The sequence below is a fragment of the Pempheris klunzingeri genome, chromosome 8 (assembly GCF_042242105.1).
Source record: "Pempheris klunzingeri isolate RE-2024b chromosome 8, fPemKlu1.hap1, whole genome shotgun sequence".
Lineage (NCBI taxonomy): Eukaryota > Metazoa > Chordata > Actinopteri > Acropomatiformes > Pempheridae > Pempheris > Pempheris klunzingeri.
Window position 1 is genome coordinate 16,019,398 of NC_092019.1, and position 19,430 is coordinate 16,038,827.

At 42.1% G+C, this 19,430-nt stretch overlaps 1 protein-coding gene across 1 annotated transcript in view; it reads right to left on the reverse strand.

Annotated features, from left to right (window-relative positions):
- Positions 1-719: 719 nt before the first annotated feature.
- Positions 720-19,430, reverse strand: part of atp8b2 (ATPase phospholipid transporting 8B2) — a 23,226-nt gene continuing 4,515 nt past the window's right edge. The window contains exons 3-30 of the mRNA XM_070835166.1: positions 15,574-15,632; positions 15,322-15,435; positions 15,048-15,146; positions 14,793-14,854; positions 14,520-14,592; positions 14,122-14,192; positions 13,938-14,017; positions 13,248-13,406; positions 13,084-13,172; positions 12,667-12,863; positions 11,868-11,988; positions 11,222-11,309; positions 11,032-11,066; positions 10,760-10,919; positions 10,479-10,667; positions 9,570-9,685; positions 9,112-9,276; positions 8,628-8,739; positions 8,068-8,173; positions 6,880-7,141; positions 6,464-6,647; positions 5,270-5,493; positions 5,079-5,162; positions 4,183-4,428; positions 3,914-4,052; positions 3,373-3,503; positions 1,823-2,407; positions 720-1,731 (exon numbers count right to left, since the gene is read on the reverse strand). Of these exons, the coding sequence (XP_070691267.1) occupies positions 1,633-1,731; positions 1,823-2,407; positions 3,373-3,503; positions 3,914-4,052; positions 4,183-4,428; positions 5,079-5,162; positions 5,270-5,493; positions 6,464-6,647; positions 6,880-7,141; positions 8,068-8,173; positions 8,628-8,739; positions 9,112-9,276; positions 9,570-9,685; positions 10,479-10,667; positions 10,760-10,919; positions 11,032-11,066; positions 11,222-11,309; positions 11,868-11,988; positions 12,667-12,863; positions 13,084-13,172; positions 13,248-13,406; positions 13,938-14,017; positions 14,122-14,192; positions 14,520-14,592; positions 14,793-14,854; positions 15,048-15,146; positions 15,322-15,435; positions 15,574-15,632 (4,049 nt within the window). The 3' untranslated portion in view covers positions 720-1,632. The remainder of the gene's footprint in view (positions 1,732-1,822; positions 2,408-3,372; positions 3,504-3,913; positions 4,053-4,182; positions 4,429-5,078; positions 5,163-5,269; positions 5,494-6,463; positions 6,648-6,879; positions 7,142-8,067; positions 8,174-8,627; positions 8,740-9,111; positions 9,277-9,569; positions 9,686-10,478; positions 10,668-10,759; positions 10,920-11,031; positions 11,067-11,221; positions 11,310-11,867; positions 11,989-12,666; positions 12,864-13,083; positions 13,173-13,247; positions 13,407-13,937; positions 14,018-14,121; positions 14,193-14,519; positions 14,593-14,792; positions 14,855-15,047; positions 15,147-15,321; positions 15,436-15,573; positions 15,633-19,430) is intronic.

Sequence of the window (19,430 nt, forward strand, 5' to 3'; positions counted from 1 at the left end):
ATTTAAATAGAGTTAACTGTCAGTACCTGTGTTATCTTGATTTCCTAAATTCATATATGGTATGCAACAGCATACTCTAATTAAATAAATGTGGGAATGTGCTTGTTAAAGCTTTGTACAGCCTTAAGAGGTGTTGTATTTTCCTATTTCTCTTATTACAAACACTAGAAAGTGACATAATAAACTGGAGGACTAGAGTGCTCTCACCACTAAAAGCACCACAGGGCTGTTTTGTCAACAAGTTGCCACTTATTTTTCACTTTAACTCATTTAACACCCTACCATAGTATACTCATCTTTACTTAACACCTTGGTTGCTACTTGAAATTGGACTCATTGCTTGTGCGAAAGAGAGACGACATGCTTCTTGGCCTGCATTCAACAGCTCCATGTTCCACTCACACTTACACAATTTATGGGGCCAAATACTGTACAGTACATTCATTTACAGCCTTATTTTTGCATATCCTGTTGTGTTTTCAGTTTAAGAGCTGCTTTATTTAAGAGTTTAGTAGAGGGATAGATCCAGGAACATACTAACATCATTCCTCTGGTTACCTTACTTACTTATTATCACCCAAATCCAGGTCAGGGGTCAGTAGTTGATAGGAGCACTGTCAACACAGATGGGATGTTGTTTTTGACTGATGGATCAGGAAGCAGCTCAGAGGATCAAACTTTTGGCATTTTTAAGGCATGATTATCCCCAAACACCTTCCCTTTATTCAAGGACAAATACAAATTTAAAGCACTTAACTGAAGTTTACAGCATGTTTACAGTCTGAATCAGCACGACTGTTCACACAAAATAACAACATGTACGACTGACAAACCACCTTTAAAAGTCCATGACTGCCTTTTTGATTTTCACATTTTCTTTGCACGTTGCCCAAGTCAAACGTAAATTAAGCCAGTGGCAGTTTGTCAGTTTTCAGACAGCTGTGGTACGAGACATTTCATTAGAGGCACATTTACATGATCGGGCCCTGTGTTGGACAATAACAAACAAAAAAACACAAGGAGCAGAAAAAACACTGAGAGCTTGCTTTAAGATGCAACGCAACTAGGGCATTATAAAACACATCAATATGATGCAAAAAAACAAAGGAACATGTGAACTAGAAATATGACAAGTAAGAAATCAACGAGAGTCTTGCTGTAACTTAAAGCACCGTTCTCACTGAGAACTATAGTGAACACAGAGGCTTGAGGACAAAAACACTTTTACAGATGATAATGTCTGCACTCAACTGGCTGAAAGTCTTTTTATACTCATTCATTCAAGCCACTGTTGATTTTTAGAGATGCTGTGTGACTTGCCTGTGAGTGAGGCTGTCAGTCATTCATGAACACAGTTATATGCTGTGGGAGCATGTATATAACCCTCAAGTCCCAAGTCATAGTAGGCAAGGTTGGCATGTCATTATGATTCCCCACTAGTTCTTATGATTTGGTTTTATTTGATTTATTATAGACGTTTCAGTTGGGTAACGGAGAGAGGAGCACTCAGTCTGTGGGCTCTCAGTGTCCCGGTATCTCTTCAGGAAAGCACACAACACATCCTGTATGTGTGCAGAAATGTGATAGACAGTAGTGAACGAGTCATATCTCCATTATTATCTCCAGATTGTTTCACTCAATCTGGCTGGTTTCCTTGGCAGGAGTGGGTGGGCCTGGGGTGCTGGATGCAGTGGCACGAGCCGCAGTAGCCTTCCAACCAAACAGAGCTTCCTGTTGGAGAGAGGAAGAGTTAGCTGTTATTTTAAGGGTAAGGCTAATTTAGGCAGATAGAACACAAGAATTGGAAATAACAGCAGCTCACCTGGACAGTCCCCAGAGTGATTGTCCAGCCTCCAGGTGAGTCACCTCCATGTGACTTCACAGCTGAGGGGAGAAGGACGCCCGCATTGGGGGATGGGGCCGAGCCTGGAGGTGCAGCTGCTTCTGACGCTGGTGGAGTTTGTGTGGATGAAGTTTGAGCTGTCTGCGTGTTTTGGGCTGGTGCTGTGCCTGCCTCCTCCTCGATGGGTGTGTCTTGTGAGCCACCCAGAACAGAGGAGGAATTTGAGAGTGGCGGTACTGACCCAGAGACACAACTGGGCGCTGGGCTGCACTCCCCAGAGGCGCTGGGGGGAGTGTGAGCGTGAGTATGTTTCTTCCTGCGGAGCGTGTCGATCCAGCTGGAGCTGTGTCTGGAGGCAAAGGTGGCCAGGGCCAAGGACGAGAGCCTCATATTCTTCCCTGAGGTGATCAGCTCTCCAAATCCTTCCTGATGGGCAAACGCGTAGCCTGATCGCCTAGAGCCACGAGTGCCCAGACGGCCCTCCGACACTCCACGCCAGGCACCTCCCACGCTACGACCTACTGGCTTTCGCTTCTTCTGCCGTACCAACTGAGTGTAGCGTACCTGGAGAGAAACAGAGGAGATGAACAGGATTGAGTGACATATCGAATTTAGTTCATCACAGTCTGTTTGAACTGAACAGACTGTTATACTAGATTTTGTGACCAAAAAATCTAAAGTTGATGATGCAAAAAATACAAATGCATAGTAAATGGACACTTTTCAACCATAATGGACAAAGTGCTTTACAGTTTGCCTCTCACTCACCCATTCAAACACACTCACACAGCAGGGGTGGCATTTATTTGGGTGCTTTAAACATCAGAGTATTTTAAAATAGCACTAAATTATGTAGCCATTACAGAAATGTACATTTTAAACTATATACTTTTTTTTTCACCTGTGTGCTTTGTTTTTTTCCCTGTGCTATTGTTACATGTTACTGTGGGCACGTACTGGGCACACGTATAACTTCAGTCTTTGAGTGTTGAAAAAAGTTTCTTCACAACTTTTCTGTCCAATCCTTAATCTCATCCAATCTTAAATCGCTTCTTAATATATAACTCAAGTTTATCCCCAGCACAGACACCATTAATAGTGACTGAAGAGAAACTACAAACAAATCAAAAAAGGGACTTCCTAACACTGCCCTCAGACAGCTTCGGTTGGATGCCCAGCTAACCTGAGACACACTGACTGCACTAAAAGCAACTCCTGTCATTAGGGTACACCGATCATGTCAATATTTGATTATTTGCTGTACATGCCGCCGATGCTGGTAAGCACAAACTCATCATCATACACACTCACGCACAAGCACACGCCCATGAGCACACACGCACACGCACACTCACACTCACACGCATACACACAAACAAACATAGAGCTGTTTGTGTGTGTGCAGTTAATGATTGGCTGAAACCAGTTTCAAACTGGCTAGTGGGGGAGATGTGACATTGACACATGTTGCAATGAAGAATATGGACACATCAGGATTAGAAATCTTGCGTTTGTGTGTGTTTTCTCACCGTGTCTGAGAGTTGAGGTTTGAGGTCCACCTTGAGGAAGCGAAATGCCAAAACTGGAACTATACAGATTGCTGTTGCCAGTGCAATAGTTAACCACACGACTGGTTGCAATAAAGTGCTCTGGGCACTGCCTGTACTCACAAACACACATTACACATACACAAACATGAGCAAATATGTTTAAGGAATATACAGATTTTAGACATCTTTACACGATGATTATAGTTGGTTGTGTGAAATGATTTCAGCAGCTGACTAATGTAAACAAGATATTATTGTATTCTAGTCTAAGTCAGCCAATATACTGGTGAGCCAATGTTATTGTCAGATTTTGATTTATCACGTGTATAATAGCAGTTAACAGTGCAAATTGTATTGGCTGCATTTTTATGTGTATTAAACCCCATTTTCTCTTTAAGGATTATTTAAATATTTATTAGTTATTTACAGTAATCTAAGTTTGATTAAACTTCACTGTGCAAAATTACTTTTGTGTGCGTGTTTGTGTGCGACAGGCAGACAAAGAGAGCAGGGGACCGACCTACGAAGTGGAACTGGTTGGGAAAGATCCTGAAGAGGGTCTGGCTGTGCAGAGCGAACATGATAATGAAGTAGGAGCCCAGAGAGCCCCACACAAACACATGGTTGATAACTGTCCAGAAGCCGGTGTCAAGAGCGATCTACATAAACATGTGCAGACACACGTGTGAAAAGAGGTGCACAGTTAGCACACAATTAAGGAGCAGACAGTGGTTAAATATAGAGGTTGCCATCTGTGAGGAAAGTTGACACCACTCTGTCCTCACTCACCTGAACGCTGACCACAATGACCAGGGCTGTTGCCGTGGTGACCGCGAAGGTCTGGTAGTCAGCGAGGGGCACTCCGGTGCTCTGAGTGGCGTCGGACAGGATGGCATAGGGCACAAAAAACAGCACCACTGATGTGTAGATGCCCTGGGCGATGCAGATGAAGAACTCTCTTTTGTTGAAGAGGAGGTTGAGCTGCCCTGGCTCATACAGTTTAGGGTACTCCAGACTCCTCTGATCAGGCACATCCTTCAATCAGAGAGCAAGCAATAAGCTGCATTGACTAAAATAAGATGATTTTATCTCAAAATAATTACCTATAGTTTAGCAGGTATAACGTTTACCATGGTCGCCATCTTAGTTAGCATGCTACCATTTGCTGGATAGCACTGAACACAAAGTACAGCTAAAGATGATGGGAATGCCATAAGCCAAAGTAAAAATTAAAAGTTCAGTCTAATGATCGCACAACACGGGAAGTTAAGGGATCATCAGAGTTATTGCAGTTCTATCTGAACGTCACGGCAATCCACTCAGGAGTTTTCACTGCACACCACAAATGTCAACCTTTTTGTGGCACAACAGACAAGAGTCAGGGGATCACCTAGGTCATAGGGATCGATCGTCTGGGAACCATGAATGTGTGTACCAAATGCCATGGCAATCCATCCAATAGTTAGAGATAAATCAGTCGTGTCCAAGAAAAGTGCTAGAAAGACCAACCAACAGACGTACAGATGTACTCTTACTAATGCATCAAAAATATGGCTTCATCTGTCTTTAAACTACTGTTGTCATGTTTAAACAATAACATTTGCGTGGTCCTTTAATTTCCTGGAAATAATTCAGCATACACAATATACATACGTGCTCTATATGTAGTTCTAAAGTGAACAGACCTGGTCAAATATCCCCATGGCCAGCACAGGGAGGGAGGTGTAGACAATGTTGTAGAGTGTGATGAAGTACTGATCATACACCGTCTACAGGAGAGAAAAGATGGACACAAAGTGAAGATCATGATTGCAGCTCCCTAAATGATGATTTGGTTGTTGATGTAAAGATGTCCTCATGACCTCTACTCTCTGACCTGTGCAGAGAAGCCACAGAAGAAGCCGAACCAGAAATGCACCATGGTGAAGGCAAAGTTCTTGTAGAAGAAGTAGCAGAGGAAACGGCACATTCGCAGGTAGGACCAGCGGCCATGCACCAGCAGGAGCCGCTGCAGGAAGCGAAATTGTGAGAAGGAGTAATCACTGGCCAGCACGGCCTGGATCCCCTCCTGACCTGAGATACCAACTCCGATATGAGCACCTGGAAGAGAGGAAAGAGAAGGACACACAGAGAAAGAATAAAAGACTGGTTATACTGTAGTTGGAAAACTGGACTTTTATTTCTCTTTATGTCCTATTTTATCTGTTTTTTGATACGTAATTGTCTCCATACTGTCAGAAACAAAGATTAGATAGCATTTTAACACATGTAGATAAATAAGTGCCATGCTCATTATAAAGTGCTTATAAGCTGTAACAAAATTCTTCAATAGCAAATCATTCATCATTTCAACTCAGCATGCCCCGTTTTTAATCTTTATGCTAGGCTAAGCTTACTGGCTGCTGGCAGTAGCTTCATATTTAGAAATGAGGCTGATATCAATCGTCTCATCTAACTCTTGATAAGAAAGTGAAAGCACATATGTTCCAAAGAGTCAAACTATTCCTTCGATGGGAACAACTTTTGGTTTGGGAAAACTTCTTTTGCCGTTGTTTTCCTCCTCCAGTATGACACCAATTTTGATATTTGAAGAGTGTAAATCACAGGATGTGATTTTGTAGCTGCACTGTTTCATCAAATGTAAATGATCCAGATGTTTGGCTTTTTTTTGTATGTTTAAAAACTCTGGGATTTCTATCAGATTTAACAAAAAGTTCTGTGGGTTTGCACAGTGTGATAAGTGGCCAACAGTCAGTCAGGCTTAAGAGGAGAGACAACAACACTGTCAAGACACTGAGAAGCACACGTTCCTAACTTGATGAGGACATCCCACCTACTGCAACATGCATTTCCACACAGCCTACGTCAATACAAGTAACACCATGAAGATAAACAACTTCTACTGCTACACTTCTGCTAAGAAATTCCATTGCCTTAAGGTAAACTTTGGCACCCTCATAGCTGAGCGCTATACTTCTCTTTTTCTCTTTCCTCTCAACAATAATCCAGTTACACTTCCTTCTCTCCTCCACGCCATCCTTCATATATGGATCCTGCACACACAACTCACTTTTGATCATGCTAACGTCGTTAGCTCCGTCTCCTATAGCCAGAGTAACGGCCTTCTTGTGTTTCTTGATAAGCTCCACCACCTGAGCTTTTTGCAGTGGGGTGACTCTGCAGCAGATCACTGCTTTGCACGCACACGCTGTCGACACAAACTCTGTCTCCATGTCTGCTTCTAGTGCATGGGCCTGTCAAAGAACAAGAGAGCCCAGAAGGTTAAAGGGCAAATTTTAAGGGGTCAGAGTTGCAGCTGTGGAAGAAATGCACTTTAAGAAGGAGAAAATGTTTTGTTGATGCAAATAACAACTTCTGGTAACTCACTCTTTCCTGACAGTTGACAGTTTAATTCTTCACAGCCCCTGTTGGTTTTATGTATGTGTAAGTGCACAGTATGTGAGTGCGGGGGCGTGTTATTCATACCAGACTGTGACCGTTGATTACAAGGGCAAACTCTCCAGAGATGTTGTCCATGAGATTGGAGGAAGATGGTGGTGGAGGAGGAGGAGGAGGAGGAGGAGGAGGGTACTGCAGCTGTTTCCCTCCTCCTCCTTCTGTACCATCTCCTTCTTGTGCTTCTCTGAACCCGTTACCCGTGAAACATGCCTCTCCCCATCCCTCCATCCCCTCCTCCTTTACTCCAGCTCCGGTTCTCGACAGCTCAATCATCCTTTCTCTCGCCCTCCTGGAGAGGAAGAAAAACAAACTTGACATCAATGTCTCCTACAAAGACAGAACCAAAACACAACATGACTATATAAAGGAGAAAATAGGAGAGACGACAGAGAAAGAAAGAGACACAGCTGAGAAAACAAATCAAAGAAGAGACAAAAATAGAATGGTAGTCAAATGTTACAGTTATCAGGAAGGAAAACTATGACTGTGATGAGTGCCCACACGCTGATTGTTATTATTCATGTTTCAGTGCGTGGCCTGCCTCTATGTGTCACCTGGATCAATGCAGCACTCTGTTGGTTAATTTGTGCTTTAATTTGTGCTCTATGTGTTCAGATTATTTGACTCTTAAAGTAAAGTTCAGCTTTGTGGCTTCTTTAAATCTGTGTATTTCTAAATATTTTAATCATAACATTTCATTAGTGTCCTACGTTGTGTGTTGCCCTGTCTTTCCTGTAACACTATAAACAAAAAGACTAAAATTTCCCCTCAACACTTCACCAATTCGCAGAAGTTACGGGAACTGTAGTGTGCAATCTTTAGGCCGAGTATAAGGGCAATACAGAGTTTGCTCATACACAATGTAGTATCGAAAGATTCATTTCTTTACTTCTTGAAAGCTCAAAACTACTATTTTAGCAGTCCGTACATTTGTATGGCTGTACATTTAGCTTGAGTTGATTTACCTCTGTTGGCTACATCAAAGTGTGGGTCACACACTAGATATTGTCCAGTAATTTGCGTACAGTGGTTGGAACTCTGTACTACCACCCACCTACTAGCTCCAATCATGCATACATTTCTTAGTTTCTTACTAATCAATACCTGTCTGTCATATTTGGTCAGCGGGGGTTTTATAGCGTACAGACAGCAGACAGCTGAGGAGAAAGATGGACATGCAGCAGTCTAGACAGACAGAGAGGCCAACAGACTGACCTGAGCTCTTGCCGTACGCTTTGGACAGTGTGTCCACTGATGATGAATACCTCTGTCATATCATCTGTCAGCATCTTGCAGGAGTAACCTATATTGACAGCTGTCTCTGTGTGAGAGAAAGGGAGGGGGTTACTTCAGTGCAGTAAAGCATTTAAGCAAAACTAATGCATATTGTTATATGTAACCTCTTAGAGGCTAGTAGCATTTAGAAAATAATTCTCTTCACACACTTTTGTATCACACTCTGGCTTGGCCTTGTTGATCATTCTCAGTTTCATTGTTCCAGCATCGTACGAGGGAATCTGTAAGTTTGCTTGGCTTTATGTTGACCATTAAATAAATAAACCAGGTAAATTTCAGGTGTGTTTTGACAGTGTCGACGAGAGTGTCGGAGAGCAGATGGTACACACATGGGTGCATGTTACCCTTAAATATGCCTTCACCATCTCTATAAGAGAATTATCTTTTGATTGTTTGACTCTTTGCAAATTTTTTGTGTTTTTTTTTTTTTTTTTGCTTTGTGAGTTTTGAAATTGTGTGTAAAAGTATGTGCATCTCACCCTGCTTGTCTCCAGTGAGAACCCAGATCTTAATGTTAGCCAGAGAGAGGACAGCGATGGTCTCTGGGACACCTTCCTGCAGCTTGTCCTCTATAGCTGTGGCACCCAGGAGCTAGACACATAGGCAGACATAAATTCATAACAGCAGGAAATTAAGGAGGGTCTAAAAGCAATTTCTATGCTATGGCATGGCTTACCCCCAATTCCTCTAATTGAATCAATAATCAAATAAACTTCATCTGCACTGAGGAGATCTGACAGAAATGTTTTGCTACAGAAAAAGAAAGGAATTTCCGCTCAGAAATTAGTCTGGACGATACATCAGACTAAACCCAAGTTCCCTTTTTTCTATCTATTTTTATTCCGTATGCGGAAGGAACTCTGCATAAATTACTTGAGGAGCAAATGGTCTAGTGTTCCAGTCAAAGATACACATACAAAACCACACATATGGATGCACACTCTCAGATCACAAGTCACTAACCATCATGTCTTGTTCTATCTCCTCATAAGCGGCTGCCAGTCGGTCGTCTCTGTAGTGGGTTGCCTTGTCAGCGCAGCGATGGCTCTCTGACCACATAACCCACTCGTCCTCTGACAGGTCCCTGTAGGCCAGCGCCAGCGTTCGCAAACCATCTGCTGCATACTCCTACATGCACAGACATGTACAGACACAAATACATGCACACATTCTGACATGAGGATGACACAAAGGGAGATAAAGAAGTCCTATAGGTTGATGATAGTGTACTCTACTTTCGCTGGGTCTGAAAATAGGCCAAAAATGTCATATGTCAGTAAAGGCTGAGATGTTACAAGTGTTGCCATGTCTGGAGGCACTAGATGGCAGTATAGCTCCACCCACCCATCCATCCATCCATCCATCCATCCATCCATCCATCCATCTATCCAGAGTTAACATGTTTGTGCGATTTTACTCACATTGAGGTGGTCTGAGGTGATGTTCATCAGTTCCTGGTTAGAGGGGTGGAGCCTCTCCAGCAGCACAGTGTCAGCTCCCTTACAGTACAGACGGATCCTGCCCTCTGGGTTACGAACTGAAAATGAATAACAGAGTGTGTAATGAAGACAAAATACTCCAGGGAATACATACAACTCCTCTATCACCCTCAAATAACCAGACTTGGGTTCAGATAAAGGCATTCCTACAAACAGAGCTGACAGTACATATAATCGAACCCAAGCTGTCTGAATATCGTTTGACACTGATGTATGAAGATCTGCTCCGTGCCTTGTGTTTTGCTGCTCTGATACTAAACCAAAGTTGTTGCTCAGTCAAGAGTGATTTATGATCATTGATGTCTGGGCAGATTTCCAGCTCCTTACAAGAAGACCAATCAAAGGAGCAGTGTGAAAAAATCTCACAGAGGGATCAAATGTAAACATGACTAAAAGCCTATCTTCTGTCATCTTGTAGGAGTGTGGGTCGTGATTCAACGGTTTAAATACATGTTTGTGATTTGAACATGAAATACTCTTATCTTCAGTACAGTCCACTGCAGAACTTGTGTTAATGGCATGCAAAGTATAAAAGAAGAATGATAAAAAGATCCTTGATTGGTTTAAACTGATTTTCACCTAAATTTTAAGTCTTTGTAAAAAACTAAGCAAAAAATGTGCAGTTCTAAATATTTAAAAGATGGTTTAATTGCAGTCATTACATCGCAGATAGTATTTCTTAAATCTAATTTAATCTAGATTGTTATATTAATACTTATGCACCCACTTTTTCTTGATTTGAAATAAATACCAATAAATAAGATAAATAAATAAATAGATTTTTTTTTCTTTTCTGTAAATTGTGAACTGAAAATGACGACCCCTGCGCACCTATCACAGATATCCTCTTGCGTATGTTGTTGAAGTCCAGTATGGCGAGCAGAGTGTAGGTGACAGGTTGTCCCATCTCTATGGTGGTTATCGTCCCAGGTGTTCGGGAGCGAAACACAAAGCCAAAGTTTCGAGCTGCTGTGACTAGAGCCCCCTCATCTGGCGACTGAGCCTTATAAACCAGCTCTCCTGCTTAGACAGATGAAATGCTAATCAATAGCAAACAATATATAACAGACAAATGATGAGGTCGGCTGAGGCTCTGCCCTTCTCTTGCTCACCCTCGCTCTTCTCCTCGCTCATGACGGTGTGACAGAGGGAGAGCAGGCGGAAAAACTCGTGAGTGTGTGAGTCTCCCACTTTGACTGATTCCAGCAGGGTGTCGTCATAGAAACAGAAGTCTGGGTCAGCCAGAGGGTTGAAGGGAGTGAAGTCCAATCTCTGAAGATAAATGGAGAGTCCGGGACTCCGTTAACTAAGAGTATATACAAATGTGTGTGTGTAACTGCAAGTGGATGTGTGTTTTAAAGCAAAAAGAGAAACGACTGTTTACCTTTGGCTGAGGTCCCAACGGGTCTGTTACTTCACCTGATAGTAATACAAGCAGGTGTGTGAGACTTTGTTGTGTATTTTTGTGAGTGTGTGTGTGTGCATGTTGATTCAACACAGGTTTACGCTCAGTCTACTTTTATGATGCCTATGATTTTGAATTTTTGTTGATAAGCGTTTGTGTGCGCACTTACCGTAAGTCTGCCCATTGATGGAGCACTTATTGAAGCTCATGATGTTCTGAGTGAGAGTACCAGTCTTGTCACTGAAGATGTATTCAACCTAAAGGAAACAATTTAAATGGTAACACTAAATCTCAAATGACACATGCAAAGTCATTACAGTACAATTATATATTGTACATTCAAAAATAAAATTAAAGCTATGTTTTAAAAACATTGCTGCAATAACAGTTAAGAACTTGAAGTGAACCAAAACTATCTTCTCGACTTGTAATTAGGTGGAGAGAAGTGTTTTGATTGATATGGGTCTGAAATGGGTTTAGCGAAGAGAGTTTTTGACTGCTTGCACTGAACAGTAGTTATAGCCGAAGAGAGATATTCTTCAGACCAATCTGTGAAGCACCCTGAGTTTAGATTCCTGTTAGTCCGCTGGTGCATTTAATTTCAATTTACTTTCATTCAGTTAGTGCAGAATTTATTAATAAATGAATAGAAATGCATTCTATTTAAGATTCATTAACCAAATATCTGAAAAGCAACAGAAACTAGGATGGGTGTAAGAGGGATGGAAGGGCTGAATATACACAGTCAATAAACACACATGAAATATCAACATCACACACACATAAACACATGCTGTTTGGGTGTGAATGCCCACCTGGCCCAGCTCCTCGTTCAGAGTGGTGGTCCTGGCCTCAGCTGCTGTGTTACACTGTGAGCAGAACATCTGCTGGTCCCAGTTAATGAAGTAGCTGTGACCCAGCCTGATCACCTCCACACTGATACACACACAGGCCAGAGACGGGTTACAACAACAGTAAAAGTCATTTAACTTAGTGCCAGCTTAGGCTCTCTAGCACTACACCTTTACAGCAGAGACATCAATTCTCATCAGTTAACACTCGACCTGTAGCGGCAAATACAGCTATTAGTCAAACAGGAGGAAAGGGCAAAGTTACTCCATGCTCACCTTAAATCTCAGACTAAAATGTGTTCATAAAAGCACAAGTCTCTGACATCATAGTTTGTCTGAAAGCTGATGTGGAAACAAGAAACCTCCAGTGTTCATATGCTGAGAAGGGACTTTCAGTGAAGTAATAGAAATAGACATGCTATAATATATAATTATTCAAAGCATAGTATTTTTATTTATATGCATTTCTATTTATGTATGTTTATGTCTTTCAGCATGTCTGGATAGGACCTTTAACATTCATTTTGTAACTGGATTGTACGTAAATATGAGCTTGTATAACCTTTGCTTATTCCCTTAAGTGACAAATGTATCACTTGTATTTATTGTCTGGGCTGTTTGTAAACTTTTATGATGTCAAAATGGAATTAATTCAGTATTGGACCATTGTGGCTGTGTGAGCATTTTGGTTTTTTTTTAATCAAATTATTCATATTCAAATCCCTTGTTTTTTAATATCTATAATTCTTAGACTCCTCCTCACCTGACATACAGAGAGATAGGCACCACGGTGTTCAGAATAATGACGTAGGACCAGAAGGAGAGGAAGGCAGAGAACAGGAAGTTGTCTACAGGAGGGTCCCAGGGCAGATAGCTCTGAAACAGGGAGCCCACCTCTCTCTCCCAGACTGCGTTACCCACAGCCAGGATCACACCCATACACACCAGGAAGCCAAAGATCTGACAGAGACACAAAGATAAAGGAACATTGCAGACAGATTAGGCAAGTACAAAGATGTCTATATGTAGAATCAGACATCTTATATTTGGATCTCTGGTCCAAATTAGGATAGAGTACATTATCAGAGGAGATATGAGAAACTAGATTCAAAGCACTGAGATCAAATTCTGAAACAGTTACTTTATGAGCCATGAAAGTGAGAAGTTTGGAGTGTCCTACCCAGAGGACCAGAGTGTTCATCAGACGATCGATGCTCGTACGCTTAAACTTGGTGCGACCGCTGTTCTGCATTAGTTTGGTGTCTGGGCCTGGGACCAAAACAGGGAAAATTAGACCTGTTACACACATCACATAAACACTTTCATACACAGGTACGCACAGACCTGCGAAGATGACCAGGCCATAACAGGCCTCCGTGTTGCGGAGGACACATCCTCGTAGCAGCATGTTCTGGTTGGTCAGCGTGTATTTCTTGTCTCTCCAGTACAGAGTCCCACAGAAACGATCCAGCTTGTTGTTGGGGGGCTCACACACCACCTCACCTTAACACAGGAGAGCATACATAGAAGTCTAAATAAGATGCTATATCATAGACGCCCACCAACTCTAATTACAATTGTGTGGTGTATTTTTCTAGCTGCATAATATAAAGTTGAATTCATCATCCCCAGGATATCATGCAGTAAACACACACTAAAAGGCTGAAACACACACCTTTTGTAAGCTGATATGAAGCAAAGTGTGGGCTGATTTGCTGCAGTAATGCATTTTCCTGAGCAGGTGAATAGTGTGTGTGTGGGCGCTCAGTGCTGACACAAAGTCTTTTGTTGTGTGTACTAGTGGGCGGGAGATGATAGGCTGTCATTCAGCGCTGGCAGGGGAGAACAGAAAGTGTGTGTGTGTGTGTGTGTGTGTGTGTGTGTATTGTTCATGTGCAAGGATGGGAAGTGGATTACATTTGTGTTAAACACTCAGATGCAGGCTGAAGACTGTTGACCTTTACATTATCGAGAAAAGGAAGATGAACCAAAACCAGGAACCAAGAGACAGAGATGAGATTTCTAAAAACTCACCGTCGAACGAAGCCAAGTTGTTCGGGTCTCCAAGTTCAGATGTCACTGAGACAGACTGACGCACCTTCATATTGGTCTCTCTGCAAGATAATACAACACACAGCGATTTAGGTGCAGTGTCCAGTTGCTTCTGCAGATTGTGAGGTCCTGTGAGACGATGGTAAGCTGTAGTGTGTTTTCTGACCCGTCCAGCTCGGCTGTCTCAATGTAACAGAGCCCGTGAGGTTCACTGCTGGACAACAGGAGCAGGTCAGCCTGAAAATAGATACATTAGCTGAGCTTAGCATCCACTGATGGTACCGCTGCCACAGGAACAGAATTAGTGAGGCCTGATGACACAGTGATAATAGAACTAGTACAATAAGACACATGCAGAAACTGAAATCCATTTGGCATTATGGCATTTGGAGTACAATACAGCAGAAATAGACATTATGATCACATGTAAAATGACAAGAGAGCTGCAGGCTGAACCCTGAACAATCCACTGTTATATTAAGGTTCAATTAATTGGTAATAATTAAAATCGGCACTGCAAGGTGTGTGTGTGTGTGCATGTGTGGCAGTGTACATCCCACTTACTGCCACAAACTGGTTGTTTTCCAGTTTAATGATATCACCCACTCGAACGTTCATCCACTTTTCACTCTGTAGCCTGAAACAGCAAAGCAAAGTGAAAAGCAAAGTGAGATTTGAAAAAGATAAGAAATTGCAGTAATTTATGGGGGCTTCTAATGAAAAACAAGCAAGACTAATAATTAATTTGTTTCATTAATTTTCCAATTAGCAGAAGTAGTTTAGGAAGCAGTAGCCCTGGTTAGTGCTTAGTTGAAAGTGACAAGACAGGAGACTCACGATCCACGGATGAGGACCTGAGACTGACGGTTGTTCACTTGGTTGTCGCTCTTGTGACGAAACTGCAGGAGTTAAAAAGGTGAATTTGAGCTTTTCAGGAGCTTAGTTGAGCTCTCCATGTCTAAGAGGTCACTTGTTAGTGCACTACATTCAAAGTAGAATCTGCTAGAAAAATTCAGGAGTCCTTGTACTGTATTTCACTGACTGTTTTCACTGAAGTATGTGGTGCGTAGAAAAAAAAAAAAACATGCTCACATAGTCGTCTGTGGCATCCTTTACTGCAGTGATGCTCAGCACCAGAGCTAAAGGCACGATGGTAGTGAACCAGGAGAGGGAGGAGATCTGAGGTATTAACTAGACAGAGATAAAGATAGTTGATTTGCAGATTAGTCTGAACACACATTAGACCGCTGAGCTCCTTAAGAACGTCAGTGCACCGGACTGCATCATACTGTGTGTGAATAAAATAGGTCCAATTGGAGAGGGTAACACCAGTCGTTTCCTTCCCTCCATCACCTTCTCTCCTCACCTGCAGTATGAGCAGGAAAAGGAAGTAGGTGTTGGCTACTTCCTGGAACTGCTCAAACAAGTTGATGGGTAGGAAGGTGATCATGTTGTACTTGGATGTCATGATGCAGTTACTCTGGATGAGGAGAAGAAAACAGAACATTAAATGGACTCTCACAACATTTCACATGAATTGCTTGGATTAAAAGATTTAAAATGTTCACTCATATTTAATGACATATTTTGGAACGTGTACAGGAGAGAAATCTCTTACCGCATACTGAAACTTCTCGTTATACTCTCTGTCATTGGCTCTGGCCCTTCTCTCCTCCTCTGCAGAAAGACAAGACATCAAATTAGTCCTAGCGGATGATATCAAAACAATAGCATACAGAAAGTGCCCAAAAAAAACAAACTGCATCTCTGTGTGTCAACTTGCATAAAAAGGACCAACTATTATTCTGGAGATCTGGAAAGAGAAAGAGTGAGGGAGACTGACAGCAGGAGGATACTCCACTATGTTTGTGCATTTATTTATAAATCAATAAAGCTGGAGAGTCTGCTGGAGGTTGTCTGTGTGTCATCAACAGAGACAATAATTTTGTCTCTCTCACACACACACACACACACACCGAAACTAATAATCAGGCCAATTATGTCTCTTGATGACCTGATGTGTAATCTGGGCCAGATCGCAAAACATGTAACCGCAGATGAGTGTGTACATCTATATGAGTCAACAGGAGTTGCTACTGGGACCCATTACAGGTAGTCACAGATGAAGCATTACATCCATTATACTTATGGACATAAATCTAATGAGAATAAAAGTAAAATAGTGAAATTTCTTTGTCTTCTGCTCAAGCTTTTGCACCCCACCCTTCCTGCACCCTGCTCTTTATCCTCTTGGCCTTTTTAGGTTTCTGTTTGTGCTGATGCAAAGTAGTTTGGGAGTCCCCCCCCCCTTCCTCCTCCACCAGGCCTGTCTCCTCTAATATTGATGAGACTGCTTTTTAAATGAAACGAGTGGCCTGTTTTGCACAGGGCTGTATACAGTTCACATACACACACACACACATATATAAAAATCAGGGCAAATCATATGTTATGCACAGAACTAAGCTCTAAAACTAGTCCCTAACACACTTTTGATTGATGAGTGAAAGGTAATGAGGCGCCACGCAGGAACGGACATCACACAACAGAGGCCATTACCCAGTACATAAACAAAGACCTGTGGTTTCCTGTGTTTCCGCAGCACTGCGAAGCCCTCTCAACTTGCAGCACATTTTTGCCTCTGCTGTATTCATCTTCACCAAACAAACACACACCACTTAAAGAGATCATGGAAGAGTTCCCTTTGTTGTTTGGTCATAAGACAGATTTGGTGTGGCAGATGAGCTCCAGTCAGCTACAGACCAGATATGCTGCTGTCACAGTGGATTTAGTCAAGTTACAAAATACAAATTGTTTTCCATCTCTCCCTCTGTTTTACATTTCAAGTTGCAAATACCTAAGGAGAGTTACAACAAGAGTAACAGAGTGAGTGCAACCTCTCTCTCTAGATTCTCTGTTGAAAACATTTTTGATAAAATAACCAGGCAGCAATATCTGTTTTAACGTATCAAGCATGTTGAATACCTGACAAATCAAGGCACTTTATCACTTTGATACAAAAAAATGATTTTATCATAAAGCAGTCCCTTTCATTTGTTGTCAATATAGCAAATATACACCCCAAAAATATCAAACGGATAGCTGTCATAAATATGACAAAATCCAACTCAAATCATTTCACTGTACATACTGTAGCCTTTGAACTAACACTATGTAAAGAAAACAATCTTGAATATGTATAACAAACAAGTTGTTATAAAACAAGTTAAAATATTCTTATATCTCAGATCTGTACGGGCTGCAGCTGAGTGGTAGCAGCAAGTCAAATATACCTTTTAGAGAGTGTGTTTTAGGGCATCACTCGATTCCTAAATGCTGTGTGTGTAAACTTAATTTGAGTAATGGCCTGTTACAGCTGTTAGACTTTGAGAGTATATAACATTGCACCATATAATAATCCAGCTGTAGATTGATGATATTTGATATGTCCTATCTTCTAAACTCTGGTTGGTGTAACAATATCAGATTTGTCTGATCGTGTAGGTGCACAACCTCTAGCATCTATTCTGTTGAAACTATTCCAACCCTGCCCCTCCTCTTTCCCTCTCCCTCTGGCACTTCTCCCATCTACCTGAAGGTCGTGTTGCTTTCTGGGGCAAGTGTTCAGCAGAGAGATCTGTCTGACAGCCAGTGCCAGAGCTGCATTAACCCTCCACGGAGAGGGCAGGGTGCTCGTGCCAGGTAAGCACAGAGACACTGAGGCATCCCAGCATCTGATGTCAGGACCAGGCGGTGTCTGTCCCAGTCGCTCCTGTGCAAGCTGACCAACCCAATCTGAATGCATGAGCATCTTTAGCAAACTGCCCATTAAGTGTTTAATGCTTCTGACAGCTTCAAGGGCATCAGAAGCCCTGACGCAGACTAGATGCTACACAGCAAGTCTGTATAAATCTATAAAGCTCCATTACTGAGAAACTTTCAGCTGCAGGCTTACTCTGCTACAAGCATAAGGTTTCCAAAAACAACTGAGACATGAGGGAGTACATAAATATTGATTCCAACTAAAATTCTTAATACCATACCATCTTACACAGAATGACTAACTGCAGCCTAATCCAAAAGCACTCGTTTTCTTTCATCCACCCCCCCCCCCGTCTCTTTAACTCTCTCCCCATGGCTGGACATGTGAGGGCACGTGCTGCAGCACAGAATCTCCTTATGTCTCCATGAGCGAAACACAATCTCACAACACAGTGAATGCACCCATAACAGTAATGACCAAAGAGCACAGCCAGTCTGAGCTATGGGAAATGCTATTGTCCTTGAAATTATTAAATCTGAGTCAGGATCAGACAGAAGTGATCATCACTAACTGTGGCTGATTATTTAGAAGAAAATGGGTTGGTGGACACACATCGTCTGCACACACACACACACACACACACACACACACACACACACACACACACACACACAGAGTGATCTAATTTGCTGGAAAACGATGCGAGTGACACAGTGACAGACTGAGGGGCTGGAGGTCAAGTGAAGGTGCACATCCAGTGCCATTAAGCTAAGGAATAAGGATACAGATGAGGCAGTGCAGTGGCAGCGGAGGCTGGCGCCTGGAAGATTGATCAGTGTCTCGGCTGCAGAGACAAGGACATCATCCTAATCATTTACACAAAATTCAGACAAACTCAGTTTTGTTTAGACATGCACATCCCACTCATGTGAGTACAGATTCATAAGCAACACTAAACGTAAGGAGGAAAAAAACAGCCATTTTGCAAAGACTTTGAGTCACATTAGACAAGTTGACTCCTAATACTGGGGGAGAGGACTGAAAACAGAAAAAAATATTGTTCCACTGAGCCAAAACACTGTCTGGCAGTGAAAATGTGCAGATTTAATAATAACTACTGAAACCTGAAGGATTGCTACTATTGTTATTTGCTTGTTGTTAAACCTGCTGTCTTTCTCAATATGTCGGATAAAATGACTGAGAACGCTCAGTGATTACAGAATCAGCAGACACACAGTGACTAAGTACAAGAAAGCTAAATAGGTCTGTTATGCAGACATGTAATAATGAGATGAGTGAGATGAGGAAGCAGGAATGAAACTTGGACTCAGTAGGAATGAAGCTGAGAAATGATATTTATTTGAACAACAGTGAGATGAAGTTTGTAACAATCAACAACCTGCTGATGACGACGACAGCAAAGACTGTGGCCAAACACACTCGTACCTGTCCGCCTCTTTTTCGCTTTGGCTCCATTGAGTCCTTTCTGTTTCTTTCTTTGCAAGGGGAGAACGAGTGGAAACCATTTCTCCGGGATGTCTGTCGGCACTGTCATCTTAACTTCTCTAACAGCCACCGTCTAAATTCTCGTCAGATGTTTGCTGTTTTGATGGCAGATGTGCGCCGCATCTCAGCGGGGATGAAGCTCCGCTCCCAACTTCAGTAAAGTTGGATTAACCGCGTCCTGTCTCTGCCTCTCCGCTGCAGCCTCC